The sequence below is a fragment of the Budorcas taxicolor genome, chromosome 6 (assembly GCF_023091745.1).
Source record: "Budorcas taxicolor isolate Tak-1 chromosome 6, Takin1.1, whole genome shotgun sequence".
Classification (NCBI taxonomy): Eukaryota; Metazoa; Chordata; class Mammalia; order Artiodactyla; family Bovidae; genus Budorcas; species Budorcas taxicolor.
Genome location: NC_068915.1, coordinates 66,011,915 through 66,024,913, shown reverse-complemented (window position 1 = coordinate 66,024,913; position 12,999 = coordinate 66,011,915). Strand labels below are relative to the sequence as shown.

At 39.7% G+C, this 12,999-nt stretch overlaps 1 protein-coding gene across 1 annotated transcript in view; it reads right to left on the bottom strand.

The window, feature by feature from the left end:
• GABRB1 (gamma-aminobutyric acid type A receptor subunit beta1) overlaps positions 1 to 12,035 on the bottom strand; it is a 434,698-nt gene extending 422,663 nt beyond the window's left edge. The window contains exons 1-3 of the mRNA XM_052642080.1: positions 11,956 to 12,035; positions 11,686 to 11,777; positions 11,182 to 11,249 (exon numbers count right to left, since the gene is read on the bottom strand). Coding sequence (XP_052498040.1) covers positions 11,182 to 11,249; positions 11,686 to 11,777; positions 11,956 to 12,035 — 240 coding nt within the window. The remainder of the gene's footprint in view (positions 1 to 11,181; positions 11,250 to 11,685; positions 11,778 to 11,955) is intronic.
• Between the last annotated feature and the right edge of the window lie 964 nt (positions 12,036 to 12,999).

The following is a 12,999-nucleotide window of genomic DNA, read 5'->3' as shown; positions in this document are numbered from 1 at the left end:
CTCCTTCTGTTTGCAACTTTGAAACATCTGAAAATCAGTTCCCACCACATTTAGCCAAAAGTTTTCAGCTGACCAACATGAATCTTCATAGTGAATCTTCTTTGTCTCCTCTCATCAGCCTCAACTCCATGGTCAGTTTGAACTAGGATTTTTGTTCTCTAGATTGTTCTTTTGGGATGTGCTGAATTGTGTGTGTGTGTGTGTTGCAGGTGGGGGCGAGCAGAAAAGTGGCGATGTCAGTGGGAAAAAATCTCTCATCTCCATTTAATGTGGTAGTTGATTTAACACATTTGCTGGTTATGACAAATGACTGTGTGGGTGTGGAAGTTTCAGACAAAAGTTGATGTTTGAAAGGAAATATTCATGTTTAGGGTAAGGATACATTTACAGCAAATATGACTAGATAAGAAATATAATAGATATCATATGCTTCCATAGTAAATATATATTTCTGAATTAGGTATATCATTTACTTCATATTTTCAAATTTGATTAAATTCCTTGGTTATCATTTAAAATTTAATTTGGCTCCTCCAAAATCACCCCAAATGCCCGAGAAAACCTTTTTCATACGCTTCCTTTTATGTTTTATTTTTCTTCTATTTAAATGCCATTCACTTTGTAGTCATCAATCCAGTTATTCTTTGTAACTTCTTAAATGTTTCCAGAAATATTGAAAGTCCAGGTACCAACATACAGATTACATTTTGAAAAATGAATTCAGTAATTTTTAAAGACAATGAATACTTAAGTGTGTATACATATATATGCACATATATGTATTTTGAGATTTGTCATGAAATGATTTTGTGTCTCTAAAACGGGCTGTGCCACCTGATAAAGTTGTTTCTATGGAAATGGCTCATGATTCACGATCAACATAAAAGAAAATTACATATGAAAGTAAAAGGTAGACCTGACAGAGGAAATATTAATTTCTGAATTAGAAAATTTAAATGCTGAATTTAAATTTAAATTATTACTATTTTATGTCTAGAAAAATTCTTTTATAATCCTAATAAATGCTATTAAGTCTCTATTAAATGCTAAGAACTATATACAGAGCATAAAGAGTATAATCCTAAACTTCCTGTAGCTAACATAGGTAGGAGGAGGAGGGTAGGAGGTGGAAGACAAGGCTAATAAAAACTGTATATGAACTGAAAGAAAATCATTATGTTATATTGGGTCTTTTGTCTTTTCAGAGTCTCAGACTTTTCAGAGGTTTGCTTCTATGCCCCAGACATTCTTCCTCCAGTAGATTCCTCTTCCGTGTGGCTACAGACAAGACTATAGAAGAAAGATGATTTCTTATGGATTCTGAAGTAGATTCAGATGCATTTGTGTGGAAAGAGATTACAGGTGGGAGAAGGGAAAAATGATGGCATCTGACATGAGAAAATGTTCTAGACACAGGTAGGATTTCAAATAAATGTCACTGAACTGTCTCTATGGAAACCACAAAGGGGTTTCTCTTGACTAGAGAATTGAATAGTGTTCTCTTGAAAAAAATAGATTGAAAGGAAAAAAAACAACCTCCCCATGAGTCACAGAGGGTTAGAGTAGGCAGAGACCCTGAACTTTCAACAAATCTATTCCTCTACCTTCAGGAAGGTTCCCAAATAAACCTTCTCATTCAAACAGATTCTCTCTTAGCAACTTCCCTCATGAATCCATTCAGCAACCAGAACAAGACTCCGGGCCTCTAACTCTCTGGTTGCATCCCAAGGGCCTTAACCCATACTCTTTCCACTGCGGTAGGGATTGCTAACAGCTGCCTTCCGTCTGAACCCTCTTCTGTTTAAGTCTATTTCTCTATCTGCTCCTCTGCCTTCTTTCTCTGAACTCAATGACGCAATCTATGAATACACCTTTGCTTAAATAGGTATCCACTTGCCAGGAGACCATTTGTGGGGATAGGGCTCTGTTGAAACGTTGTTTCAACAAGATTGTTTAAAATCAACCCCACCAAACCATTTAAATGTTTCTGCTCTTCTGAAAAGCTCCTGGGAGTCACTTTTGAATTTTCTGGCAGCTAAGCTTCACTTCTGCTGGCCCCACTTGTGCTGTCTATTATACCCCGTCTCATTTCAGTGCCAAATGCACTTTCTACAAGAACTCACACTGCTTTCATGTGATTTCCCATGGAAACACAGTGTTCCAGAAGGACTCTGAATCATTCCAGGGACTCGATGGAGAAGACAGCAGATGCTGTGTAAGTGAATTCCGCACAAATCTTTTTTCCCCCACCTATAGGGTTTATAAAAGCAAACGAAACAGCATACAAAGGTCACTTCTTTAGGGCATTTTGAAAAGTAAGTTCTCAATCTTATCAGGGTCTGGGTCCTCCTAGATAAAGAACAATGTTGCTACAGATTAAAGTTGACTGCACTGAACATTCTCTCTTTGGCCAGCACCTTTTCTCCTCATCTCTAACCAGGTCATTTCAGCCACCACATGTATAGGCTCAGAAATTTTCCATGTAGAACTTGCCTTCTTTGTGAACTGAACTGGAAGGGTCACCAAGAAACTAGTTTTTTTCAGGGTAGGCCAACCTCCAAAATACTCTACCTCTATATTTCCACAAGAGGGACTTCCCAGGTGGCTCAGGAGTAAAGAAGCAGACTACCAAGGAAGGAGACGCAGGAGACTCGAGTTTGATCTCTGGGTTGGGAAGATCCCCTGGAAGAGGAAATGCAACCCACTCCAATATTCTTGCCTGAGAAATTCCAAGGACAGAGGAGCCTGGCGGGCTATAGTCCATGAAGTTGCAAAGAGGGAGACACGACTTAGTGACTTAGCACGTTCCCACGGTATCTTGTAACAATATGCTCTGATATTTTTTCTAAAAGAATCTGTAAAGACTTCTACTTTAGTGAACAAGATAGCTGGTACTTCCTTTCCTGTTTCCCTCCCTGGGCAGATGGTGCCATATGTGCCCATCATTCAATATGGAAGCCACAGGGCATCTTAGGCTCACTGCCTCTCTAACTTCCAATGTCTAACCAGTCACAAAATCCCTCTGATTGACTTGTTTGAATCTTTTTTTCTCTTCCTTTCCATTCCTAAAGCTAGTGTTCTATTTGAGACATTTATCATCTCATATGAAGTTTAAAACACCCTCTAATCCTTCTTAATTAGAAATGTTTGCCCCTGTTTTAGCCTTCTCTACTTTACTCTCCACGAAGCCATCAAAATGATCTATCTGAAAATAAAATGTAGCTATCTGTTAAAATCTGTAGCAGGTTTCCTCTGTTTCAGAATTAGGACTCATTTCCTTAATGCGCACATTCCATCATTTCTCTCTGTTTCTCTGTCTGTCTAACTCTGTCTCTTTCTCTCTCTCTCTCTGTGGTTTTAAAGTGAAAATGTAAACCGTGTATAAGTTTTAAAAGTCAAACAATTCAAAGGGGCATATAAAGAACGCTAAGTATCCCTCCAAGTCATACTCCTAGTGCTGGTTCCACTTGCAAGAGGCAGACACTGTTACTCTCCTGAGCATTCTTCCAGAAGGGGTCAGTGCATATACTACACACACACACACACACATACACACACATTTCTAAAGAGGCTTCTTTTTACAGAAGTGAGAACATTCAATAACACTGTCCTACATCTTGCTTTGAGTATCCTATTTTATCTCTTGACAATCTTCCCTGTGCCCTTTAAGTTCTCACAATAGTGAATGACCTGTAGTTCCCAGAACACTCCATGGTGTTTGCAGACACACTTGCCAATGCTTATGCCCTTCCTTTTGCTTGAAAAGTATTTCTTCTCATTTGCAGCCTACACAGGCCACTCACTACTAGTCCTCTTTAGGATTCACCCCAAGTATTAACCCTTCACCATTCCTTAGAAACTACTTCTCCATGCTTCCATAGGACACGGACATGCACTTCTCTATCACAGCCCCTACCACGTTGTTTTAAAGTCACTGTTTCTGCATTCTTCTCTACACTAGAAAGTATTTGAAGATATGGAACACATCTTAGTCATTTTTCCATTCCTAATACTGAGTTCATGACACGATAAAAGACTAACTGTTCTCTATGTGCTGAACCAAAACAGCCCACCATCAAGGTAACTATGAGTGTTTCAACATCTTCCAAAAAGGAAAAAAAAATTATTTCAGGTATAGAGATCTTAGTTTGTTTGTTTTTTAAAGACTATAAACTCCACAAAGACAGAGACCTTATCTGCTTTAATCACTAAAATGGTTGAATGCGTGCTTTTGGGAAAAGGCGTTTAATCTTAAATATGCAAAACAATGACAGTTTTATTGGGATTGTAAGAGACAAAATACACTCAGCACTTAATGGAAGTGTAGAAGAAGAAAAAAAAACTATTAGCAGAAAAACAGAGAGGAATATGAGGATTTTAAGAAAGGGATACTGAGGTCACTAAAGAAAACCTATTCATCTTTCACTCATCTTATGACCAGTCTTTTTTTTCCTAAGTTATCATCAATGATAGGAATTAATTTAAAACCTTTCTTGAGCATTTCTGTCAAGTGCTGAGTAATAGATTGTTTTATGCTACTAACTATAACTACTTTCAACAACCAGAAGTCAAGAGACTTCATGAAATGCATGATCTTCTGAAAACAGATGTATTCTAAAATGCAAAAAGTCAATCCTGCTATTATGAAAAATAGGATTCAGTGTTTTGAAAAGGTTCATGGGGAAATTGTATTAACATTTAATCAACTGCATTTATCTTTCCACTATCCTCAAGTATGATAATGCTCATTTGAGTTGTTAAAACTCAAATCAATTAAGAACATTTAATATCATATATTTTTCTTTTGACATGTTTTACCTTCCCTGATAATGCAAGATTTGATTCATGTGTGTTTTGAGAGTGCTATCAAGAACTTAGGGGGTCTGCCATGACAAAAACACCAAATATTTATAGAATTGATACCAAGCGATGTTCAGCTCAGGTGACATCTTGGCTTCACCTCTTGCTCCCAGACCACCTGATGGAAAGATTTTAAATGATTTGGGTAAATCCTTTGGGATACCCAGATCTTGGAAAGTAAAGCTCTTCTTCTGTTTCACATTGTGCTGAAACATTTGTTAGTTTGGCAACAGTTGAGCAAAGTTCCCAGTATGAATACAATGGACAGCACTGGATGGAAACACTTCAAATACACTCTGGGCACCAAAGTGCAATACAATATAAACCCAGCATCATTCAAATCTCATTTTGAATGCCATTGATTCAACATTTCTTGTTGTTGTCTTAGGGATGTGTTTAACTAGGAAAAAAATGGATGATTATGTCATGACCGATTAAAATGGTAATCCAAGGGGCCCCGGATTGCACACAATCATTACAGCAATGTTCCCAGGAGACATCTGGAGTCTGCAGTCAGTGGAATTCAATAAATGCTTGTTGACTGACACATCTAACAGAAGAACAAAATGGAATAAGATGAAATCTAATAGGAGAATACAGAGGAAGGGAAGAATCTGCATTTTGACAGAGTCTAAGTTTCTACAGTAGATATTTGAACTGGAAAAGATTTAGTAACTGGGTCATTTACCTTCATTTTACAGAAGAAAAACTTGAGAACTGGAGAAGTCAAGGGACTTACTCAAAGTCCCAAAGCTAAATACCAGCAATGTTTTCTCACTTGCCTCACAAATAGGAGCCAGGTTCTGGAATCAGGCTGCCTGGGTTCCTGACTCTGCCACGGACTAGATCTGCAACTTCTGAGTTGTTACAGTTATTTAACCTCTTTCAACCTAACTTTCTCCCTTCCTCAACCTCAGTTTCTCCTTTTATAATAGGGGATGGTGACTACAGAGCCTTCAACAGGCACGAGTTTGAGCAAACTCTAGGAGACAGTGAAGGACAGGGAAGCCTGATGTGCTGCAGTCCATGGGGTCACAAAGAATTGGACATGGCTTAGCAACTGAACAACAAATAACAAAATGAGTTACTAATAAAAGGATTTGATAACCATGTCGTCTACATAAGATATTCAACAAATAGCATTCAACAAATGCCATTATTTATTTTCATCGTACTACACACTTTAATTCCTAGTCTGGCCATGTATCACTAGGAATATAGTATTTCAAATGTAACTTCAAACTTTAAAAAATCTGGATAGGTTTGCTTTGATGTGGCTTAGAGAATAAAAAGATCTGTTATCTCCAAACAGAAAGGTAAAGGGAAGTTTTCCCTCTTTGAACTTCTCTAGATGGTACAATATTGTAACCCAACACCTAAAAGTGAGACCTCGTTAATATGAGAAAAACATATTTATATCTTTAACTGCTGATATCTGTTCATGCCTTTAAATAGTACTGACCTATTTACTCTATTTGCAAAGAAATTCTGTTATAACCTCAGAAAATTTACCGACAGCAGCAAGAGTATGTTTAAGCTATTTTATAAAGCTATTGGAGGCTGTTAGTGGGGGGAAACCCAGTTTGCAATGTTCTTTATTCTGAAAAAGAAGAGTCATTGGTGCTCTGTAAAGTCGCAGGATAGTGTTGTGCAAGTTGCTCTGCTTAGTAACATTTTCATAGCCATCATTTAAGGTTGGATGACTCAGAAGTACTGACACAGCAGGACTGCGTATCAGTTTTAAGTCGAGCCCTACCAACAATGCTCTTGTCTTTATCCTGTTCCTTATCATCAATTAACTACACTAATTTTTGCTTTTGAGCACAGCTACCTGTTTGACTACCCAGAAATTAATTTGAAACTTAATTTGAAACCTTGGGAAAATACCATCCTTAGAGAAATTTAAGAGAAAATAAAAGGTTCATTTCTTAATAATGCTAGGCCTTGGAATAATGTCCTGCAATCTTGCTTCTCAAAGTGCTGTCTGAAAGTGAAAGTGAGGTTGCTCAGTCGTGTCCAACTCTTGCAAGCCCATGGGCTATAGTCTACCACACTCCTCCATCCATGGGATTTTCCAGGCAAGAGTACTGGAATGGGTTGCCATTTTCTTCTCCAGAGGATCTTCCCAACCCAGGGATCGAACCCAGGTCTCCCACATTGTAGGCAGATGCTTTACCATCTGAGCCACCAGGGAAATCCTGGTGCTGTCTATGTACCAGCAATTGACAGCATCTGGGAGTTGTCAACAATGTCGGATATCAGACCTCACCCCAGACCTCTGAATAAGAAACTGCATTTTAGCATTTTGAGATGCCAGAATGGTTCAGATAAACATTAAAGAACGAGAAGCACTGGCTTAGAGAAATGGGGGCGGGAGATTTCTGATAGGTGGTTCCTGTTGGGTATCATCAGGAGGGTGGTAACTAGACATACGTGAGACATAAATAAAGTGTATACCAGAAATGTCTGGAATCAACTATTGAAATAACAGTGGGATTTAACAACAGAGGGTATTTCATAAAAAAGATTTGTTTTTCTCTGGGGTATTATTTAGACAATTAAACTCATTTTAGCTTTTTGAGCAGGTGTTCTTATGTCAATTTTAATGCCTATAAGAGCATTCACTGTGGCATCTACGTATGTATGAAGGAAGGAAGCAATGAACACACGATAGGGAGCCAATTCTGGGAACAGCTTGGGTTGAGACCTTCATTGGATTAGAGCTCAATAGATGTCAAATCTTCTGGGGGTGGCCACTCTCAGACCACCATGCCTTTCAATGGGAGACAGAGAGTTGTGTGGTTGAAGCTCCTCTTTGATGATTAGGGGCTACCTCTTTAATAAGAAGGAACCGCTAGTCATTGGAATCAAATACAAGGGTGCAACCTTTTGTTACAGGTATTTAATATCATGTTCCTTCCAGTCAATTGCTCTAAGACTTGCTTATTATTATCTGTGTTTTATTGGACTTCTATTAGTAAATGTTAGTGGTTACTTAAAGGCAGTTTCTGAGGGCTACTGCCTCTTTTTGTTCCAACTGTTGATCAGCCATTTGTGTATGTGTTTGTGTATGTGTGTAGGTATACAATTTCGCAGAAATTGTTAAAAAAAGAAGGTTTTAGAGATTTAATTTAAAACATTAAATTTAATTTAATTTAATGGAAATCAGTAGCTTTTTAAAGATGACTGTTCAGAAAATAACAGTATTGTAGTTGCTATCACAAGCACAATCTATCCCATGATGCCAAAAGAAAAAGTCCTTCCTGATTTAATCAATAATATTTTTGCCTGAAAAGAAAAGTCTTGCTCTCAAATATAGATTTTTTTCCCCTGCATCAGAATTATTCTTCAGAGGTTTTCCATTCACTGTTCAAAACCAACAATTCTTGATTATAGAGATTCTTGACTAACAGGGCTCTCTCTCTCTTTTTTAAATTTAGGAAAAATATTTTTAAATCCTGAAGGACATGAATCAAAAATACTCTTGATGTGACGTTAGTCTTTAATAAAACAGACAATGTTAGAAACCAATCTGGAATTATATTTCACTTAGTATAGCATATGAAAAGAATAAAAGTTAAAAGAACCTAGTTTTCAAAACAGAACATAGTTTTCAAAAGCATTAATATAATGTACAGTTATGCCATTTTCCCAATTGTGGAAATGGGTGGGTAATAATGGTAATGAATAAAAAATATAAAAATGAGTAATGTTTTAGCAATGGATTTTAATCTGAATTTTCTTTAAAACTATTTTTGTTATATGCAATATCCATTCTTATTTGTTGTTAATTTTGTTGAAAATTCCCTATTAAATAATCTCATAAGTTATTGCCTATCAGGGTTCTGAAACATGCTAAATATAAAAGCAATAAGTCTTATTGCTCATTGACTTTTCAACTCTACTGTCTTGTCTAAAAATCAAAACACATCACAGACAGTGCTCTTAATCAGGGCTAACTATTCAGATTGTGTTTCTATAGAACGCTTGGTCCTAAACTCCTCCTTATTTCCATTTTTCTTTTTTTTTTGGAGTTATTTGCAATCTATGAATTTCAATGCTTTGTCATTGATGACAGAAGAGAAATTAAGTAAATGAAGGTTTATTTTTCTATATTCAGTGGTTTCTATTTTCCTATCATGTCTCTAACACCATTGTGGAAAGGTAATGGGTAATTTGGTAGAATGTATTTTTTAAGGGTTTATCTGTTGGGTGAATATTTTTTAAAAATCAAGTACATACACACATGGTACAGTGAATAAATAGATTTTCTTAAAATATTATTCCATAATAAAGAGGTATTTCCAATGGTAAAGCAATTAAATTCAATATTTTTTTTTTCTGAGCCTCTGTACAAATTCCACTGAACAATTGATTATACAGACCTTTTTTGTTATGGTGGTTGTTTTGGTTAAATAGCAACTTCCTATTCATTTCAGTTTTGTTTGTTTTTAAACTGAAAAGTTGTTTGTAAACATAGTTAACAAAATTACACACTTGAAAAATTCTGAAAAGCATAGTACTCTGAAAAGCAGACCGCTAGCAAAGACATTGTTTGCCTTTTAAGCTTTCCCAGTCTTCTCCTATTTTATAAATTATCTGTGTGGGTACTTACAAGGTGCCAAATAAATGACCGAAAAGGAAAATATTTTCATCATTTACCTACCTGATACAAACAGCTTGTTAAACTAATTCACTGCCTAGTTTATCCAGTCACAATGACATAGATTGGGTATGGTTTGTATATGTGCCCATGTTATTACATTCCCCAGTGTCTGTAAATAGTTCCTTTGGGTTGCTTTCTAGCAGGGACATGTATATGAGAGAATATTATAAATGCGGCTATTAAGAACCTTTTTCAAGTCAGAGAATATTCATTGTGCATTGATATTTCAAAATTGTCTTTCTAATACCACCATCAGATGAAAATACTGTTTAAAATAAGCTACTTAAAGCAGGGGAAGGGACAACTATAAAATACAAAATGTAATAGTCACACTTTTTAATCTACTCCAACTCAATATATTTTAAATATACGTATTTCTTCCCTGACATACCCTAAAAAAAGAAATTCTTAAGCCTTAACATGCTAAAATAAAATGACACAATAGTAATGAAATGGAATGAACTGGCAATTCATTTAACCTATCACTCTATAGCCTTTACAGCTACACAGTGATAAAATTCCCAAGGCTTTAGTCTTTAAATTATTAAAGCTATCTACATTTCCACTGCCACAATACATTTTTTTTTCCCGTAAGTGGAATGAAAATGGCATTTTTCTCAGGTAGATCTAGCTGTTCGCTGGGTGGTTTGTTCTAGAAAAGCAACAGGCTTTTCCCCCTGCCTTATAAGAAGCAACAGTTAGAAACTCTAACTAGAAAACTGCTACCCCACAGTGGTTGGAAACAGCCAATAGAGAAAGAGACACTATGATTTCAATCGATGTTGAAACAGCTTCAGAAGGAAGGAGGCAATATGAAATAAAAGAATGTTAACTCCGCAATGCAAAGATTGCGCTAGGTTCACTACACGTTACTATGGCCCTCTCCCTTGCTCTCTCCCTTTTCCACCGTAACTGATGATCAGGCTTTCCTCCGCATGCTTCGGTGTCTAAGGCAAAACAAAGCAATAACTCGAACCGTTCGATTTCAACTTAAGCTCGCAAGATGCAGCAAGACAAATTCATCAACCCCCACGTGGGAACAATACAAGCCTCTCCCCAGAAGCTGGCTTGAGTACTTTCGTGTTAGCTAGCCAGCAGGGACCGTGATCTTAGCCTGTTGCTCATGCCATTCCGTGTGCGAGGGCCTGGAAAGGGAGAGGACACTAGGAAACCTCATGTTTGTGCTTGGGTGCTTGGTGGCGGGCCCCTGGTTGGGGGGGGGGGGGGGGGGGGTCTGGCTTGTCCGCTGCGGGAATCGCGACTGGCGAGGAGGTGGCTGCGGACCACGGTGCGGGGGCCCGCGGGTGCAGGCCACCCGGCTGCCGGCAGATGGTGCCCTGCGCCTCGCAACACCCAAGGAAACCCTGCGAAAGTACCGCTGACTCGGCCCCACCCGCTCCGCCGGCGCCACAGTCACCCGTCCTTCCCCAAATAGTGCCGAGCACGTTTCCTCCTGAACACCCGCAGTAGCTCGTGTGTGTGTTGAAAATACAAACCGGGGCCAGCAGGGCGTGTGTGCCAGAGTAGGGAGCGCGCTTGGAGCGGGATCCCTGGGCTGGGCGAGGTGACCGCCAACCAAACGCAGAGGGCACGGGGACCGGTCCGTTTCGCATCTGCGTAAGCGCGGCCGCCGGGCCAGTAGCGGGGCCACTCACCATGTTCACTTCGGAGACCATGTCTATGCTGGCGACATCGATCCTCATCCCGACGTCCACGGGAGGCCCTGCGGGGGACAGGGGCACATTGTGGACACAATCTCAGAGCGGCCACAGGCTGGGGAGGGGCAAAGGGCTTCCCTGCGCTTACTACATTCTGAATGGGTTCCCACCACCCCCATCCCTCCACCCCGTTGCAGGGTACAGCCTGAGAGAACAGGTGTGGGCACACGCATGATGCAGTGACTATGCAGAGGGTGTGTGGAGCCGCGAAAGGTCGGCTTTGCCTGGGGTTCATCCACCTGAGCCTAGGGGTCCGGCGTGTGTGTGAATGTGAGTGTGTGTGCGAGCGCGCGCGTGTTCGGCCAGAGCAGAGGGCGTAGTGCACGCTTATGAAAATGGCACGCTTCTCCTTCTAATTTTTTTGACATGTGTCTTCGACAGGAAAGGAGAACTAGATATGGGTTACAGGTTGAAAAAAAAAAAAAAAAGATGAAGCATTACCTCCAAAGTCCGGCCGCAAGCGAATGTCATATCCTTTAAGCAATCTGTCCACTGTCTCTTTCACGTATGACATGTTGCTGGGCTCGTTGGCGCTGAAGGGAAGAAGTAGGGACCGGATTCAGAATGAGCACAAACTGCAACCAGACATAAAAATAGGCAGGCACACCTACACCCCCCACCCCTCCTAAATAACGAGCTACATGATCCAGCAAGCAAGTAAAAAGAAAACACCTAGGGAAAAAAAAGAGAGATTCAACAACAGCTGCTCACCTGTGTGCACAACAGACCATGGCAATCATCACAGGGAAAGAGAGAAGCCCCAAACTCTCTCGATTTTGTACTGTCCACATTACTAACTCTGATTAAAGAATTGTCTTTTCTGCGAAGATTCAAGGAATGCAACTTAGTCGGCGGCAGGGCAGTAATTCCCGAATGGACCTGCGCATGCGCAGAGGGTGCTCACTACCAAAAGACACCTTGTGCCTTGCAAACAATATTCCTAGTGGAACAGGCAACAGATTTCAATTCCTTTAAAGTTCCTGTTTGTGGTGCTCCGCGTTCTCCGATAGTAAAAGATATCCTGCTGTTTCTTTGCTTCGGATCCTACGTGCATATGAATAGGAATCTCTCTTTGTGCATTGGAGGTGGCTATGTTCATTTCCTTTCTGCCTCCAAACCGGTTTTTTTACTCAATTCCCAAGGATCTGGTTTAGGCTGCCTGTGATTGGCATATTTCGTTGACAGTCACGGTAATCTTAGAACTGGGCGTCTGGAGGCGAGGTGGTTCTCTGTGTGCGTGTGTGTGAGTGATGGGGTGAGGGGAGTAAGGGGGACGAAGTGGAGAGGGAGAGCCAGAGAAAGAAACTCAGGCTTATTTGTTCAGGTTCTCTTGAAAGGCTTCTTAGGATGTCTGGCTTAGCGTCCTCTTTCTCTTTCCCAGGAGGAGGAAGAGGAGCTGGTCGACTTTTGCAGTTGCTCTCCCCACTTGTCTTCCCTCCCCCTTTCGTGTCTCACCAGGCAAGAGAGGTGAGAGAAGCCGGCCATGAGGCAGCGCCTTGGACAGGAAATTCTTTTTCCAGAGTCATTGGTCGCATTTTCTTCTAGGTTCTAGTAAAGAAAATATATTTTTTATTGCCAAGTGTCAAGCTTGTGTCAGTAACCCAAAATAGGACCCTGAAACACCGAGAGGGTCTAACCTCTGTTTACTAGTAGATTGGGGTTCTGTAGGAACAAAAGCTATTTGAATTAAATTCAATTCAGTCAATACAATTCGATAAAAGTCACTGAGCATATGTTAGGCAGGAATCCCTTCGC